We start from the raw sequence: 17,681 nt of genomic DNA on the forward strand, positions 1-17,681 counted from the left end.
CTCATAACTTTACGTACATTACTTTATGTTTTCCATCATTTTGGAATTTGTCGTCACGTCATATTTTTTAAATTAATATATTTTTTGTTGTCCGAGGAAAATCTATGTACATAGCAATTTTGTGAAGTGGACAGAATGAGAAGAACATATTAACAAATGTATTTCGTTGGACAGTTCCTTGCTGGTTTATATATGTATGGCTTGCCTTTGTGAATCAAAAAGTACTAACTTTTTCCAAGATTGTGCAAGAGTTTCAATATTTTGGCAAAATTGTACAGTCATCAGTCATCTTTTAGGGCATTTGTTTCATTTGTCTTTGTGATGAGTCATTGGCTACGTCTGGCCTTATGGAGGATAATGCAAAGAATGATGTGAGAAGACCTCAATCTTAATTTAATCTGCATGAAGGCACTTCAGGCAAAAAATGTTGAGTTGGGTACTTTTTATGAATATCGTCAGCCACATAGCATAATTGCCTAAGTCATTTTTTGGGCCAAATTGTGATATCTGCGTAACTTTACACTTTTTCCACTGCTGCATCATCCTGCCTTTCTTCCTATGTCCTTGGCCAGTTAGAATCCCAAAACACTAACTGTGAAAAATGAATAAAACTGTCAGTAGAATGTGATAGGCTGTCTTACTGAATGCTGTGCCTTCACCACAACAGTGCACTCCATGACTGGCAGCATAAAGGATGAAAATGAATGCATCTTGAACAGAAAGAGGCGTTCAAATTGGAGACTGTATGAAATAATCGAGTGATTAACCACAAATAACACATACATTGGTGCTTTGAGATACAAGTTAAATTTGTTACGGTAGCATAAAGGAATAAAGGATGTCCATGATTTTGGAATTTACCCTGTAACCAACGTCCTCTCTCTCTCTCTCTCTCTCTCTCTCTCTCTCTCTCTCTCTCTCTCTCTCTCTCTCTCTCTCTCTCTCTCTCTCTCTCTCTCTCTCTCTCTCTCCATATATAAAAGTATGTAAATTCAGTCATAGTCTGGAATTTTTTCTTCCAATGAGATAAATTGATTTCCCATCATCCCACAGCTCTAGAGCCATGCTCCTCCGTGTACTGTATTAGATTACTAAAACCCATGAAAACCATTTTCCTTGAGACTATGACCCTGAATGGTATGTGTTTCGGTGCGTAGGTGTGCTGTCGACCACAAATTTTAATTCCACCTTGAAAAGACGATAACGGTACATATTTTTCAAAAGCTCTTGTTTGATTTACAGCTGACCTGTAATCCTTGCATGCATACAGACTCACACAAGTGCTTCTGATCTTTTCCTCCCAACATATATGATGTACATTAAATTATATCACAACCACTTGTCACAACTCCATGGTCATCTTGACTTATTTCATTAGTCCTTCATCTCAATTTACATACAGTAGTCCACTTTCAGTATTTTTTTGTGGTTTTGCTGTGGTTCTAGTTGGTTTCAGATAAAGTTGCTTTCCGTACTAGCCATCAAGCACCCCGCAAAGTTTTGTAAATCATTTTTATCCACAGAACAATGTTATTCAACTCATAACGTTTATTTTGTGTCAATAATTGTATTATTTTGATGTCTGCAACAAAAACTTGTGTCACCATGCTACATTACACTGTACGTACTAAGCGTCTGTTTTTATTAACAGTTTATTTGTGGAATGTTACACGTCACAAAATTTTTACTAGCGTGTTTGTTTTTGTTGGGTTTTTTTACTGTGTAATGGGGAACACTCCATTTATTTTTAAATTAAAATAATGGGTTTTGAATGAAAATGAATGCATCTTGAACAGAAAGAGGCGTTCAAATTGGAGACTGTATGAAATAATCGAGTGATTAACCACAAATAACACATACATTGGTGCTTTGAGATACAAGTTAAATTTGTTACGTGACCAAGTGCTGTTTAAGTCCTCGTCCCCCGAAAAACAAACATTTTGCTTGTTTTTTTAATAAAGAAAATATCACCCTATAATATTGTACTTTATAAAAACAGAGTAATAACATAAACAATTTTAACATAAATAATTAAACCATGTGTGCATCATGATTTAATGCTATACATGCAATTCAATTCATTGGGCTACTCCTAATGGCTACCGGGGTGTAGTCATGCAGACACAAAGGAAAATAGTTTTAAAGCTACTCTAAGTGACTGTAAGATTTAACCTTTGTCATGTTTTATTGAGAACAAAGAATATATATCTGTGAGTATTGCTATAATATCAGTCTGTATGTGTTGCTTCACTAATTTCCATTGCTTAAACAGTTCTAAAACTGCAATTATTGATGCTAATTTTTAGCATGTCATAGGCATTTTCCATTGATAGGTTAGCTTTAAGCTGATGGAGCTTTTCTATAGGCAGTTCTCCGATTGTTTTAAAACAAACAATGTGTACTTCTCTTTCTTTTAAATAGTTTTGACAGTTAACACTACCGGGAGAGGCATTATGCTAGCTTCATACCTAACACTAAATATCGCCCACATGGGACTCATGTAAGTTTCTTCACGGCAGAGAAGAGCTCCTCCTTCTTCTCTAACAGACAGGAAAAAAAGTTTGAACATTCTTAGTCAATCAGGTGGCTGATGGTTGTGCTAAAACTTTGGCTATTGCTACATGCCATATTGGTTCAACAGTTCAACAGCTGTAAACAAGTCAATACACCAGTTACCCCAACTTCCTTATTCAACATTCTCCATGACTGGTCCTTTTTGGCTCGGTTCCGGTCAGTTTTGGAAGCTGACTATGTTGTACAGTACAGGTGTCCACAAAAGGCAATGATTATTGTGTCCAATACTGTTTATTTCAGCAAGCACATTCTCATCACTGGCTGTTGCTATAGTTAAAAAAATTTCAAATGAGAGTGTATAGGCGAATAAGCAGTTTTTCAGGTGCCCCTCTCGCATCACGTCACGTCAAACATCCGTCAAAAATACGGCGCTGATTTGCACCTATCCGCACAAACTGCATTGACTTTATACATGTAATCATGCCACAAACGCTCAACTCGCTTTGGGTCTGACCACAGCATTCAACAGCTTGAAGCTTTATGATGAATCGTTCACTATTTGCCAAACCGCTGCTTATTGTGAAGTGAGTTTAAGTAAGTTCACTGCCACCATACAGTGTTCAAGTTTCTTCATACAATCTCACGTTCGTGCTTGAAAGTCAAAACAAAAATCGGCTGGATGACGACTTGTATCTCGAAGAACTATTAAATCTGGTAACTTGTATCTCTTACGGCCCCAATGCACCATGGTTTATAAAGGAGAAAATAGTTCCCACATTGCAGTGTTTATATTTGGTTTATGCAGCATCACAACTTTTTTTTTAATCTTTGTTTTTGTTTTTGTAAAAGTTTTCCTCTCATGTCAAGTATCAACATATTTTATGTCTTTGTTTTTACAGGTGCCTCCTTTCCATGATGTCTACAGAGAGTTACACCCAACACTGAAGCTAAATGAAATTGAAACAAGTGTGAGTGTTATCACTTTCACACTATAAATGAACTTGCACATTTCAAAAAGAGTTTATGAGCCAAACTGCACTTAGTGGACATGGGTTTTGGGATACGAGGCCTTGAAATGAAAATGAAAAAAAACTCAACTGGCTACATGCAATTAACCAGGCTTCCCGGAAAAGTACAATATGTTATGTGTCTGTGGGAATGTTCTCCATCCAGAGAAGCAATTCTACTATCAGAGTTGATTCCATATTAACAATGCCTGGACTTTGCTTTTCAATATGCATGTCATTCTGAAAGATTAACAAGCCATATATGCAAATAAATTGTAAGCATCGAATTGTTAAAAGTTGAAGAATAAATATACTACGACCGGCTGCTTTATTGTTCATAAATTAAAAGATGTATCTATACTATCCATATCCACAGTCACATCCTCCTACAGTACATAGTGTAATAAGTATGTTGACACTGGCTACGTTTACATGGACACATTTATTCGGATTAAAAGCCTGATCCGAATAAAAATGCTTCATGTACACAACCCATTCGGAATATCCTGACCCGATCAAGCCCATTCCGATCAAGATTTTATTCCAAAGGAGAGGGGTGGTTTATGTCGATTGATAATTTGATTGGCGTGCATGAAAACACTTATAGGTATTCTGAAATTTCTGAACAAACCTTCTTAACTGTGCATATCTGTGATGCAGTATACGCTTTTCTGTTATTCCCGGAAACTAGTAGAAGCAGAGCAAGCAAAAGACAAAGTAGGCGCAAGACTGAACTGGTACATTTGCAGCTCCATTAGGAAGTGTTAACTGGACGTAACAGTGCAAATGGGAAAAAATATGTGAAATAACGCTAACGTTTGAAGTGTAAATGGGCGGAGTGATGTTTTGTTGACACGGAAGGCTTCTTCTACTACCATTTCCGGTATATTTGGTCAAAATATTTTTTCTGATCGAAAATGTGATGTATGAACACGCAATTCGTAATCGGATTAATATTTTTAGTGTCCACAAAAACAGTGCAGCCCATCATAATTTTAATACAAACTCTGGCCGGATTAAAGAAATTGTGTCCATGTAAATGTAGCCACTGTGTTGTACACAATGCAGTAGTGTGTGAGCGTGTGAGAGAGAGAGAGAGAGAGAGAGAGAGAGAGAAAGATAGAGAGACAGTATTCTAAATTTGTTCTCATCACAGTTTTTGTTTTTTGTGACATGATATCTGACACAGAAACTCTTGGGCCGGCTGTGTGAACAGAATCACATTGTGAAAGATCACGAAGCAGTTGTCCACAGATTGCGAATGGACAAGGTAAAAAATACATATTTTTGTATCATGCTGTGACACATAACAGTGTTTATTGATTAACTGCTTTATCATTAATAAACTGTGTGGAAAACATACAGAGTAAAAAAGTCCATAAATATTCTCACAGTATTTGCACTTTTCCATGTTAGACATGGTCATGTATCGCAGACAGGGTCCCTCAAAAGAGTGTCGTTAATGAATAGCGACACGGGAGCAATGCCTGCATTAACCACGAGTGCCTCTATATAAGGGCACCAAGTCTATTTTTGGATTGTTTCAAAATTATATAATTTTTAATATCTATGCTACTGAAACATACAAAACGTAAGACAAGATTCTATCATATGGCAAGGATAAAAAAATGAATGAAGAGACTAAAACAACAAATACAAGAAATGAATGGGATCTCAGGGTGAAATGTGACATCAACTATAGTGCAAGGAGGTGTTAACAGGAGACAGTATAGTGGACTTTATGAAATGCGTAAAGTTTAATATAGGGCTGGGCGATATAACTGAAAAGTATATCACGATATAAGTGTTTCATATTGGTCGATATCGATGTCTATTGATTTTTTTTCTTTTTTTAAACTATTGAAAATAATGACCGAAGAAAAATACATTTAGGTTATTTTATTTTAACATAATACTCAACGTTTAATAAGAGGTCAATGTAACGATGAAAGAGTGAAATAAACCTGTCGATATAAAGATGAAATCAACTCCATTTTAAAGATAATGTGCTTAGAAGGGCTGAGAAATGTTTGAAAAACTGTCACAAACTAAGTATTTCATATCAGTCAATTTTGATAATTATTGATTTTGTTTTAAACCTTACCTTTAAATAACAGTCAACTGTTTTTTGTACATCGTTATGTAGTGTAATGTGCAGTTTGTCCTCCATCAGTGCATTGTAAATGCGTATTTGTATTAGGTCTACCCCAAAGCAGTTGTTGACACATATATTAGCCTTCATTCAATGTTATCCAATGTAAGTGAACGGATACTCTCTTGCAGTGCATACATCATCATTGACATCATCATTGACCAACCGTCTTAGGACTACTTTATCTTTTTAGCGGACTCATTATTGCCATAGTCCATTCATATTTTACTTGCTTGATTTTACCTTGAGTGCGATGCCGGTGTTGGATAAGGCTAACTACTGCTAGCATGTCAAAGACAAGAACTCCTCTACTTGTACACCATGGCTCCATCCACAGGCTTTTAATAGGGTTATCATGCATATTGTAATTTAATTGTAAGAGTTGTACTGAGTCGAGTGGTCATTTATTTGAGCAAAGTCGGTCGGCCCAGCCCTAGTTTGATATCATTCACCAAAATTTTTGTATGCACCGAAGTGAAGGCCTTGGCGTTTACTCTTGCTACGTGGAGTCTCACAGTGTGGTTTAGGAGCCGTGGCCTTGAGACAAGAAAATGGGCCGAGTTCAAGTACCTTAGCTGCTTTTGAATCCGAACGGCCGGATTGTTGCAGCGAATCTGCCGCGCACATGGTAGTTTGGACTGAGAACCCAAGAACCAGGAAAAGTGGAAGTGTTGGAAGCGGGACTCTTGGAGGTCTGTTGAGACTTAGCACTTGTGAGTTCACAAGAGATAAAATAAATAAATAAATGAGAAAAGCAAAAATAAAGGTTGCCAGAAAAGAGTCAGTGAAAATTTGCCAGAGGAAAATTTTTTTCTGGAAGGAATGCGCTTTCAGCAGAGTGTGCTTGGTCAGACGGGCAGTTTCAGCAGAGAGCAGCAGTTCAGTGTCCAAGAGCGGGAGCATAAGAGTGCAGAAGAGCGCCAGGGAGCTCAGGAGAGAGAGAAGAGATAAAAGGAAAACTCTTTTATCCAATCAGACATGAAAATGTTTGAAATAGCCGTCTCTCAGCTCAAGTTTCAGTTGAGACTCAAATATTTTATTCATTTTATCGGGAAAGCTATGTTTGATTCTATTTTCTCCTTTTATTTTCCTTTTAAGCCTTTGTGCATTTCACAATTTATTTGTAAAGCATCACCTTACATTTCAATGTAATTTAATTGTCATATTAAAAATTAAATAAATAAATACATAAATAACAATTTAAAACTACATAGACATGTTGTAGCTGCAGTCCTCGTGTCCATCACTTGGGTTCACTCTTGCACCAGCAATGCCAAGTTCAGATCAAAGCAGGCATCCTGTGATGGAATTTTGCCTAGTTTAAGGTTTATGAGTTGTTCTCTAGCATCAAGGTGAGGAGATGCCAGAATGTCTGAGCATGGAGGGTTTGAATACACTACAATTTGTCTGTAGAGACTTCTCAGGTGACAAAGTAAGTCTCCTTATCAAGAGTCTGTGCTTTCCTGAAAATTAGCGGACCTCCGTCAAGCAGAGAATAAACATGATGTGGGGTCTTGGGAATGAGGAGACATTGTCCATTTGCTGGATATTCCTTACAGTCAAGATGCTTTTTTGCCCCATGCTGATGGTTTCAATTACCGTTAAGTGTTCAGAATTCACCAAAATACATCATTTTTTCCATATTTAATGTAATGACAGCAAAGGTGACTCATACTGCTGTCTTTAAATGAGTAATAGAAAGCATGAAAACAAACAAATAATAATCATTTTTAAACTTAAAAAAACATGTTCCTAATCCACCAGCCCTCCATATGTTAACATCACATTGCTGTTGTGGTTTCTGTTTACAGGACAGCCTCGAGGAGGCATTGGTGGCTACTCATCAGGAGATGGAAAAGTACCATAACCAGCCTGTGGCCATGGAAAAGCTACATATTAAAAAGGAAACCCTACAAAACCAGCTAATTAACATCAGAGGGGAGCTTTCCCAGGCCTCAAATGTAAGACGAACCTAACATGCCACTTTGTTATTTTTACACAATAGTTTGTTTTGAAACCATGTTAGAAACGGACGTAACATTACGTTGACTTGGCTTTCACTTGCACCCACCAGCTGTATTGAGGGTTGTGCCAGATCGTTGTTGTTTTCATATATATTGTCAAATACAGCGATTAGGGGCTGGACACGTACCTGAAATCCATGATCGCTGTTCATTAACCATTTAACCAGACAATCCCATATCAATTTGAATTGATTACGAATTTTACTTTTGCTTAAAAACATGCCATAGATAGTCCAAAACATACAATATCGTCATGATGGTAAATTAAGTGCACTTTTATAGTGCTTCATCTACACAATATGTTGTCCAAAGCGCTTTGCCATGTCTCAAATTCACTTCTTTGAAACAATATCGAGTATACATATGCGCTGACGGCAACGTAGTTTCAACATTTAGTTTAAGATATTTATTATTAGTAGTTATTTAGTTATTTACTTTAACCATCGGGATATTCTGCCATACACTGTCAAACAGCAGAACCCAGATTGTTCCCCAACCATCCACCCATTTTCTGATGCGCATATAATTTGGACTAATTTTAATCCATACACTGGATGGAGAAGATGCTAGCTGCCGCTAGGCTAACCAATGTATTGTGGTGCCCTCTACAGCGTGCAAGCAGCCAAACTCCCTTCATCTGCTGCTGTGATTGCATGAGGCAACCAATACATTAACTAAAGACAAAGGCATTGATAAACTGTCTGTTGAATTTAATGCTCGATAGCCAGCTAAATATTGTCATACACACACAAACGCTTACGTGTTTTGTTCTTGAATGCAGGGGGGTGTCACAGGGCGCATTTGCTTCTCCCACATACATACGTCACACATATACGTGAGATTTGTGCATGTGTGCATGATGTGACTCGAATCTGGAAATACTCATCCAGCTCACCGATTTTGATTTTAATGGCCAATTATTAGTTATCATTGTTTTTTGTTGTTTTTTTAAATCATTGTTATTGAGATATCCATACGCTTTGCATTCTGACATGATAGCTTTTTCATAGACCAGAATCCTGCGTGAGCAGATTCTACCTTCGGGAATAACGATCTAGACTCGCCTTTCACAGACGCTCCATCACGGCTCCGCTTCCAGCAGGCCAAGAGCTTTAGCTGCCATAGTATCTTGGACAAAAGGTCCAGCGAGCTATCGTAAGCTTGCTTTAATACAACCAGTGTAACATAACGCATTTGGATGCAATTTTTCTTGATAAACGATATGCATTGTTCCTTCTGACCATCTCAGGTAGACTTTAAGGAATGGTTTTCATCATTGTCATCTCCCTAATTGTGTACATAACACCATGACTAAATGGTATAGTGAAGAACCAATGCACCAACTGCATAAACAATGCAATGAGAAAGTGACTATATACTGTAATTACAGGCTTTAACTACCACTCGTATGGAATTTGAAGCATTAGAGGATGAGGCCCATGCAATACACGGAGATCTATGGGAGCAACTTAATGCAGGCGTCCAGGTAAACCCTTCTGTTTTAATGTTTCAGATGTCATTTACTCTGAATGTTGACTGTAAAGTCTGAGGCCCTTTCTGTGGGGCTATTCGTTTCCTTTCGTTCAGTATTGCTTATGCAATATTATACAGAATCCTTACAAATTCACAGAGAGAAGTAGAAGTTTAAACACAGTTTTTAAACATCTTGCCTACTATTGCATTTGTTCATTTATTTATTCATTTGATTTCTTGTTTTTGTGGGCAGAGTGAATTGGTCCGAAGGCACATCCAGAAAGAATTTTGGAGAGTCCAGGATGTGTTAGAGGGCCTACACAAGAATCACTCATCCAGAGGCACTGATACAGCAAAGCACAAAGGTATCATCGGAAATAAAATGATGTGGTTTAGTACAACTGGAAGTGTCTCAGTATCACTTTTCTCACTCTCTTCATCTACAGTGGCCAGTGGTGCGTCAGGCTCCTTTAGCACCAATAGTCCAGCCAGTCCCCTCAGCTCAGTAAGCCTCACCAGCCCTCTCAGCCCTTACTCCCCAGTGCCCGGCTCCCAGGTCTCCCCCTCTAAACAGCTGGGCCCGGAGGTAAGCACCGGACACACCCAGCAAGGGGTCAACCCTTTTTCAACGCCTGTCTCACACTCTAGAATCAGATCTATCCCTAAACCTCGTCCCCAATCTTGTATAATGCCTCAGTTCAGCACTGAAGCCAGGACCAAATCAAGACCAAAAAGTTATAGAGAACCAGACAAAAGCATGAATGCAGAAAATATGAATAAAAATAGCAATGAAACCAATGAATGCACATTGCCTCGTTCTGCCCTTGGTTTACAGAGTCTGAATGATTCCTTGGGTAAATTGGATACTGTGATTGAGGAAACGGATCAAAGTATCACATGCAGAAACAACTTACACATTAGACATTTTGTAAACCCGTCCAAACCTAGAGATATTAACTTTCTCCAAGTACAATGCCAGGACTCTATTTCCAGTCAACATTCAGACTTGGCACAATCCCACATGCAGCTCCAAGATTTTGGTTGGTTAACCTCAAATATTTGCAGCCAAGAGGTCAAGGTCGGCCAAAGAAAAGATGTATTTCCTGACTCCATGCATGCATCTCCCTTGTTAGTAGGATGCCCAAATGGTCAGAGAAACCTCCTGCCCGACAGGCATTTTTCTATGCCTGAATCCCAGATCCTGCTTTTCCAGGACATCTTTCAAACTAATGTGTTAACATCATGCCATGGCCCGGATCTTCCAGTTTCTTATTTTAGAGGTGATCACCCTAAACCTCAACACCACCAACAACTATTCCATTCAGCATGTAACGCTAATATAGATGCTAAGATGCTCACTCTCCCCTATAATCAAACAGAACATCACACTGATCCAGTGGTTTGTATGTTAACACAATCGGATTCGTCTAGTCAGCCTTCAGATAAAGTTTTTATGCAGACTCATCTTTAAAACAATATTGAACCTGATTAGTCTTAGATTCCGATCCTGGTTATTCCGATCACATTGCATCTTTTAAAAAAACATCAGACCTCACCATTACCTTACCATATCAGTATTACCATTCTGTTGTATTGGGAATATGTCATAGTCCACCCATGAAATGGAAACAGTTAACACATTCACATTTGCACAAAGTACACATATTTTCCATAAACAGAACTAGTTACTGATCAGTTAGTATTCAGACACCATATATGCTAACATGATAACGCCTTAAAACAAATTCCCTTTAACCCAACTTAATTTTTAGATGCGCGATTGATGCACTTAATTCACTAAAACTAAATGAAAATGACCAGCGTTACAGAGAGAGACAGACAAGCATTTGATGTATTTGGGATGAATACCATCATTACTAAAGCAAAAAACATCCACCACACAACTTCATACAGCTACACTACAATATCATTTGGAGCATTTATCTAATAACATGGACAAAAAATGGACAGAAGTGTTTTTCACAGGATATCAAAGATATGTAAAAAATAATAAAGTAAGACATTGCAAGCATTTTCTTCTTACGTTATTACAGTAACTTGAGCAATAATTTGATCAAACTATTTTTCTTGACTTCTGATTTCAAAACTAGTTGCGCATCAATTTGTTGTGTACTGTATATGTAATAATGTACAGAAGTGATTTATATGGTTTCCCAGTCATCATGGCCCTCCAAGGGAAACTGTAACTACAATGCGGCCTGTGACAAAAATGAGTTTGATACCCTTGACATCGAGGATGAGCTCTGATAGGACAAAATATAATCTAACATACATCCTATTGGAAGCTGGGCAGCCAAGAAAATGGCAATTAAATGAGGATAACAGAATGAATGCAAATAGATAGATAGATAGATAGATAGATAGATAGATAGATAGATAGATAGATAGATAGATAGATAGATAGATAGATAGATAGAGATAAAATTTCAATTAAGTTGCAAATGTAGGTCACTGCTTTTGTTAGAGTTTTGGCCTGCAGAAAGGTCTTGCAGACCCTGATTACACACCATTAGAAACTAATAGGAATTCAAGGTCACGTTTTCCATTGCTATGAGGGAATGACCCCAATGATCCCTTGGAACACACTTGTTTCCTTACTCCTTTCTACTCTGCATTTAGCTGGCTTGTTATCACTCCCTTTGATGCGCAGAATTCTCTTGCTTCAACCCTTTCTATTTTTTCCTTCCTTTCTTCCTTGCTATGCCCTGGGCTTCTGGTGATCTAGGAAAGTGCACCCCCAAGGCCCCCCCTCCCCAAGTCGTATTTCCCTTTGGAATCTTCCACTACCTTTCCCCCCTCTATTCCCCCCTTGCCCTTCGACAGCACCATCTGGCTACGCAGCTTGGGCATCGATGATGGTTACTTTGATGTTGAAGATTCTCACATCAGAAAGGTATTTTGTAGATTCGGCCTCTGCTGTGCCCCACCCTTAAATGTTGTCCGGTATCATTTTTTTTAATCCATCCATTTTAACCTGACACCACGTTCTGTAGGTTTAACCTGTTTCTTACTATTATAGCGTAGAGCTGGGAACTTGACCCTTTTTTGCCGGTCCGGCCGCGACCCTCCACTCTTGACCCGGGTACCCTTCCGGCCGCGACCCCCCGCCATTATTCATAAAAATTATCAACCCCCGCCCCGTTCCGCCCCTCGGCACAAAAAAAAAAGGGTCCGTGATTGACGCCGCTGCGGGAGAGATGCTAACGGCAGAGGCTTTTTAAGGATCATTAGCTAGCTAATTTACTATTTAAACCCACTGTGGACACGCTTCAAAATGCACTACTAGCTCTTTACTACTCACCCAACTGCGTGCGCTTACTTCCATTGCGAGCCCCGGGGTTGGTTTTGTCGTATTGTATAATTATTTGGGTCCAACAGACGGCCAGAAGTCGCAGTCAACAAGTTACTTATTTATTTTGCACACTTCCCCTCCTACAAGGCCTTCAAAATAAAAGCATACCATCAAACCACTACACAGCATGTTTGCTACGGCATATTTCCGGAAGTAGAAGACGCCAGATGAAGTGCATGAACTCTACCTTAATGTGCCAGCGTCATACTTGAGTGCTGCGCGCAGCTTAATATACTCCCGGACACAACTTGTTTTGAAACAATTGAGTTCCAAGTCGGTCGGCGTCACTTCAAAAAGACAGCGACAACAATGGATATCGTGCCTGCTACAACCATAAAGGGACCAAGATGACTAGACAATGCATTTAATTTCCTTGCCAAACTAGTTTGCTGTGCAGCAGCAACGAGCTGCGTGCTGCATCCTCTTTCTCCTCTCCGCGTGGGAAACTGTATGTCATCACAACATGTGACATAATGGACCGATCAGAGGAGCAACAATTCCTGATGTGTGCGTGGCATGTGTCGCAGATCTGTCGCCAATAGCCCAATGCGTCGGTAATGCCACAGTTGTCGCTCGCGCCGATGCGTGAGTAGAACGAAGCCTAAAAAGAAGCCTTTCACAAGTAGGCTCAGATGAAATTTGTATGCCTCGCGACCACGTCAAACGCACGAGGGCCAATTAGTGGGCCGGACTAAAATCCACTTCCGGCCATGCTTATTTAGTCCAGCCATTTTAAAAAATTTGTCAGCCACCACCCCCCGCCCCAAAAATAGTCATCCGGCCGGGCCGGCGGGTCCGACCGGTCCGGCCCAGGGACGGACTGCCCAGCTCTGCCCTTTGGTGTCAGTATAATACCCAAAACACTTGTTGCTGATCACTAATTACATCATGCTGGAACAATGTTAAACCATTCTAATCATATACTGTATGCGCATTTCATTTGTATTTCAAATGCAATACACTCCAAATTCATATGCAGGCTCTCCATGATTGGAGTGAGGGATCTACTTCCTGGTGATGAAATATGTGGAGCACAAGTGGCATATTCATTGCTCACCAACACCTAATGGATACCTTTGTACAGAAACATTTAATTTGTACTAACAATGCAATTAAGGCAGTACTTACTGTAAACCATGATGTTATTGTTTTTGAAAGATTTTGAAAGAATCTACCTGAGCTGGTGTGATCAGGCTAATATTGTGCAAGTAATGCGTTACTGGTGCCATTAAAGTATATTGTAGATATTTGATGAAAAGAAATACAAGAGAAAAGAATCAAAATCTTAAGAATTTGCAAGCAGATTTTTACATGTTCTAATCTAGAAGACATGTTTAAATCTGTTTAGGTATAGTATAACTATCTTTTCTCTTACAGATTAAGTTTGGAGATCAGAACAATATGAGTGAGCCACAAGACCAAGGCCCGGAAAGGCAATGCAGCATGAATAAAGGTACAAGAACAATCTTTCAATTGAGGTTTTCATGTGATAACCCAAACTACTGAGTGTAACTCAGCTGATGATTATTATCCAGTGGTTGGTACAGAGTAACACATGGGATTACACTGCTAACATACCCTCTGGAATGGTTGAATGCCAGATGAAAGAAAAAATCCAAATGCACAAGAATTATGCTTTGTCATGCATGAGACTATCATGCTTTGAGAAGCACATAATCTCTTTTCCCATGGTTGTGACCAAATCTCATCTTGCTTTCAGTTGGTATTGTCCCTCCAAGAACCAAGTCGCCTGCTGACGATTCACCTATCTGGCCTGCTGGTGTTACCCCTCATAATGGGAGAATGCCTAATGGGATTTATCGGGTATGTCAACCAACACTCACAGAAAGTCAAGCTTTGTCTTGCTTAAAGCTTCAAATACATTCTGTCATGTGTAACTCTATCCATGGCTTCAGTTGGGAACAATACAGTAGGGGAAGGACTAATATGTTTTGGGGCTCAAGGCTATGAGTTTTTATCTTCACGTAAATACCATGAGAGGTCAGTTGAGAAAATAATAAGATGGAGAACCAATAAAAACCTGTTCATTATTATGTCAGTAGGTTACAATGTGAGCTCACCCTTGTCCACCTCGACTTGCTTGCGAATGGATAAGCACTAGGGATGGGACGAGATCTCATGCTACGAGGGTGAATATAGCCGATGTCCTAAAAGGAGCTGTCACTGAATGGGAACTTCCGAGGCCAAATCACGGAGTCACTGTTGTGACCGACAACGCTCGCAACATGGATGTGGCGATATGTGAGGCTGGCTTTGAGCCACACATTAAATGCTTATCGTGCAGGCAATGAACGCAACGCTAGTGGAGCTGGTCCAAAGTTGGCCGCGTATCATGTTTGTTTAGACGTGTCAAGCGTATAGTTTCTTTTTTTCACCGATGCTCAACAGCAGCAGCACTTTTGACATCTAAATAAAGACAGCTCGAGCTGCCCGCGCACAAACTAATTATGGACGTAACCACGCGCTAGAACAACTCTTTGGACATGATGGCTCGCGATCTAGAGCAGTGGGGTGCCGTATCTGCAGCTCTGAGGAGCCCGGAAATACGACGAGTTGCAGAAATCTTGTTGAAGATCGACTGAGAAACAAGTTGAACTCTACAATACAATACAATTTTATTTATATAGCACATTTCATAACAGCTAGAGCTGTAACAAAGCATTTGAAAAACAATACAATAAACAAAAAAACAATCAGAGGCAGTGATACATCTATTAATAAATATATCAATAAATATTAACAAATATCCATCCATTATCGATACCGCTTATTCTCACAAGGGTCGCGGCCACCCTCAAAAGGGGAGCCTATCCCAGCTGTTTTCGGGCAGTAGGCGGGGGACACCCTGAATTGGTTGCCAGCCAATCGCAGGGCACACAGAGACAAACATCCTCACTCACAATCACACCTAGGGGCAATTTTAGAGAGTCCAATCAACTTACCATGCATGTTTTTGGAATGTGTGAGGAAACCGGAGTACCCGGAGAAAACCCACGCAGGCACGGGGAGAACATGCAAACTCCACACAGGGAGGCCGGAGCCGGGATCGAACCCACGACCTCTGAACTGTGATGATTAATGATAAAAATATAAATAAATAAAGTCAATTAATTACATAAAACACTATATACAATTGAGTTACTGCCCCACGAGCACAGTTGGATTTTGTCAAAGTATTCAGTAAGAGGAAAGATGTCAGCTTTAGCTGTTATTGCAGCAATATTTGAGAGCATGTAACGAAAGTGACTCCTGTTTGCATTTGCACTTTAGAGCTAGATGATTAATTTTCTTGCAGTCTGTTCGATAAAAAACATTTTGAAAACTGAAAAAATTACATTAGGTATTTTTTTATATTCAAAATTTAGCAAAAATCTCATCTCACCTCGTTCTCGCGGACTCAATCTCATGAGACATCTCGTCTCGTGGGATTTTTGTCTCGTCCCATCCCTAATAAGCACTGCAGTACTACTAGGGATGTAACGATAACGTTGATTAAAATCGTCGTCGTCATGTTACGATATTAAAATCAGCACATCTAAGTCGAAAAACATTCCTTTTGGCTTCAGTCGAATACAGCCTTGTGAACTACATAGATCATGATACTTTATGCCGCTGAGCCAATAGGAACACGTGACAATAAAATGATTGGTCAAGCCTATTTCTTTGTTACTACTCTTAATATGTTATAATAATATTGTGAGTTTTTATGTAGTATGGTGATTTTTTTATATATATATCGCTAACCTCCCTACAATATCTTGATAATATCATATTGTGACGTTTGGATATTGTTACATCACCCAAGTCCCTCCATGATGTCCACTCTGAGGTCCCCGGAGTGATTTATCTTTAGGTGGGAAAGCATGTCACTCTCCCCTTCTTTTGTATGCTATCCATCCATCCATTATCTGTACCGCTTCTCCTCACAAGGGTCGCGGGGCGTGCTGGAGCCTATCCCAGCTGTCTTTGGGCAGTAGGCGGGGGACACCCTGAACTGGTTGCCAGCCAATCGCAGGGCACACAGAGACAAACATCCGCACTCACAATCACACCTAGGGGCAATTTAGAGTATCCAATCAACTTACCATGCATGTTTTTGGAATGTGGGAGGAAACCGGAGTGCCCGGAGAAAACCCACGCAGGCACGGGGAGAACATGCAAACTCCACACAGGGAGGCCGGGGACGGGATCGAACCCGCAACCTCTGAACTGTGAGGCGGACGTGCTAACCAGTCGACCACCGTGCCGCCCCTTTGTATGCTATTTCAATTAAATTCAATTAATTCGCCAATTCACTAAACAATTTATGTCAAAACACGTTGCATATGGAGCAGGTCTAGAACCACAGGAGCACAGAGAGATTGAACAAAGTCTTTTTTTTTTGGTTTTCATTTTTAAGTGGAGGTGGAGGTAGGGCGTGGCAAACTCAATGCTTGGCTGACAGGGTGACGGGCTCCATGAGTGGACAGCTGGGTCAGATGGGGCTTCTCGGTCTCACCGCGCTTGTCAGACACAAATGTTTTCAGTCCATAGCGAAAGAAAATAAAAAGCTTCACTGTTTAAATTATTTGGAGGGTAGTATGTGAGTTATTATTGCATTTTTCCCTTTTTACAATTGAGTGGATTTTTATATTTATTAATGTTAAAATGAATATAATCTTAACATTAAGATACCAAATAAAACCTGACATTATTCTAATAGTCTAAATACTTTCTGAGTCCATCACTCGCTTTGGCATTTAGGCATTCAAGATAATTATGAGTTTTGGGATACCAAAATTTATGTATAGCTCTCAATGTCTTTCTCTCTCTGCATCTTTGACACAGGAGCGTCCAAAAAGTGCAGTGTTTCCAGCTGAGCTTAGGTCCAAGATGAGTGTGGAGGAACAAAACGAAAGGATCCGACGCAACCAGAGCAGTTCTGTACGAGACAAAAGGAGGAGTCTTAATCTCTCAGGCGGCCAGTCTCCAGCGAGCTACAAAGTGGTATTGACAACAATTTTGCCTGTGCCATGTGTACAGTAACAAGTGCCCTACTTACTGTGAAATGTTGAGGAATCTCGTTATGTTCTTGGACTGCTTTGCTGTACCTGGTACAGGGTATCTTTAATATGTTG

The 17,681-nt window shown here is 39.7% G+C and overlaps 1 protein-coding gene across 15 annotated transcripts in view; it reads left to right on the top strand.

The window, feature by feature from the left end:
* The window catches only part of plekha6 (pleckstrin homology domain containing A6), a 113,466-nt gene that overhangs the window by 85,128 nt on the left and 10,657 nt on the right, over positions 1 to 17,681 (top strand). For 14 of the 15 annotated variants that reach the window (XM_086039882.1, XM_086039880.1, XM_086039881.1 and 11 more), the window contains 10 exons: positions 3,414 to 3,482; positions 4,711 to 4,791; positions 7,485 to 7,634; positions 9,088 to 9,183; positions 9,424 to 9,535; positions 9,617 to 9,756; positions 11,917 to 12,084; positions 13,921 to 13,996; positions 14,264 to 14,367; positions 17,392 to 17,550. In XM_086039882.1, the coding sequence (XP_085896008.1) occupies positions 3,414 to 3,482; positions 4,711 to 4,791; positions 7,485 to 7,634; positions 9,088 to 9,183; positions 9,424 to 9,535; positions 9,617 to 9,756; positions 11,917 to 12,084; positions 13,921 to 13,996; positions 14,264 to 14,367; positions 17,392 to 17,550 (1,155 nt within the window). The remainder of the gene's footprint in view (positions 1 to 3,413; positions 3,483 to 4,710; positions 4,792 to 7,484; positions 7,635 to 9,087; positions 9,184 to 9,423; positions 9,536 to 9,616; positions 9,757 to 11,916; positions 12,085 to 13,920; positions 13,997 to 14,263; positions 14,368 to 17,391; positions 17,551 to 17,681) is intronic. The other variant, XM_086039887.1, reaches the window with a different exon arrangement.

The sequence above is a fragment of the Filicampus tigris genome, chromosome 9, assembly GCF_054856515.1.
Source record: "Filicampus tigris isolate MCC_2025a chromosome 9, RoL_Ftig_1.0, whole genome shotgun sequence".
In the NCBI taxonomy this organism is placed as follows: domain Eukaryota; kingdom Metazoa; phylum Chordata; class Actinopteri; order Syngnathiformes; family Syngnathidae; genus Filicampus; species Filicampus tigris.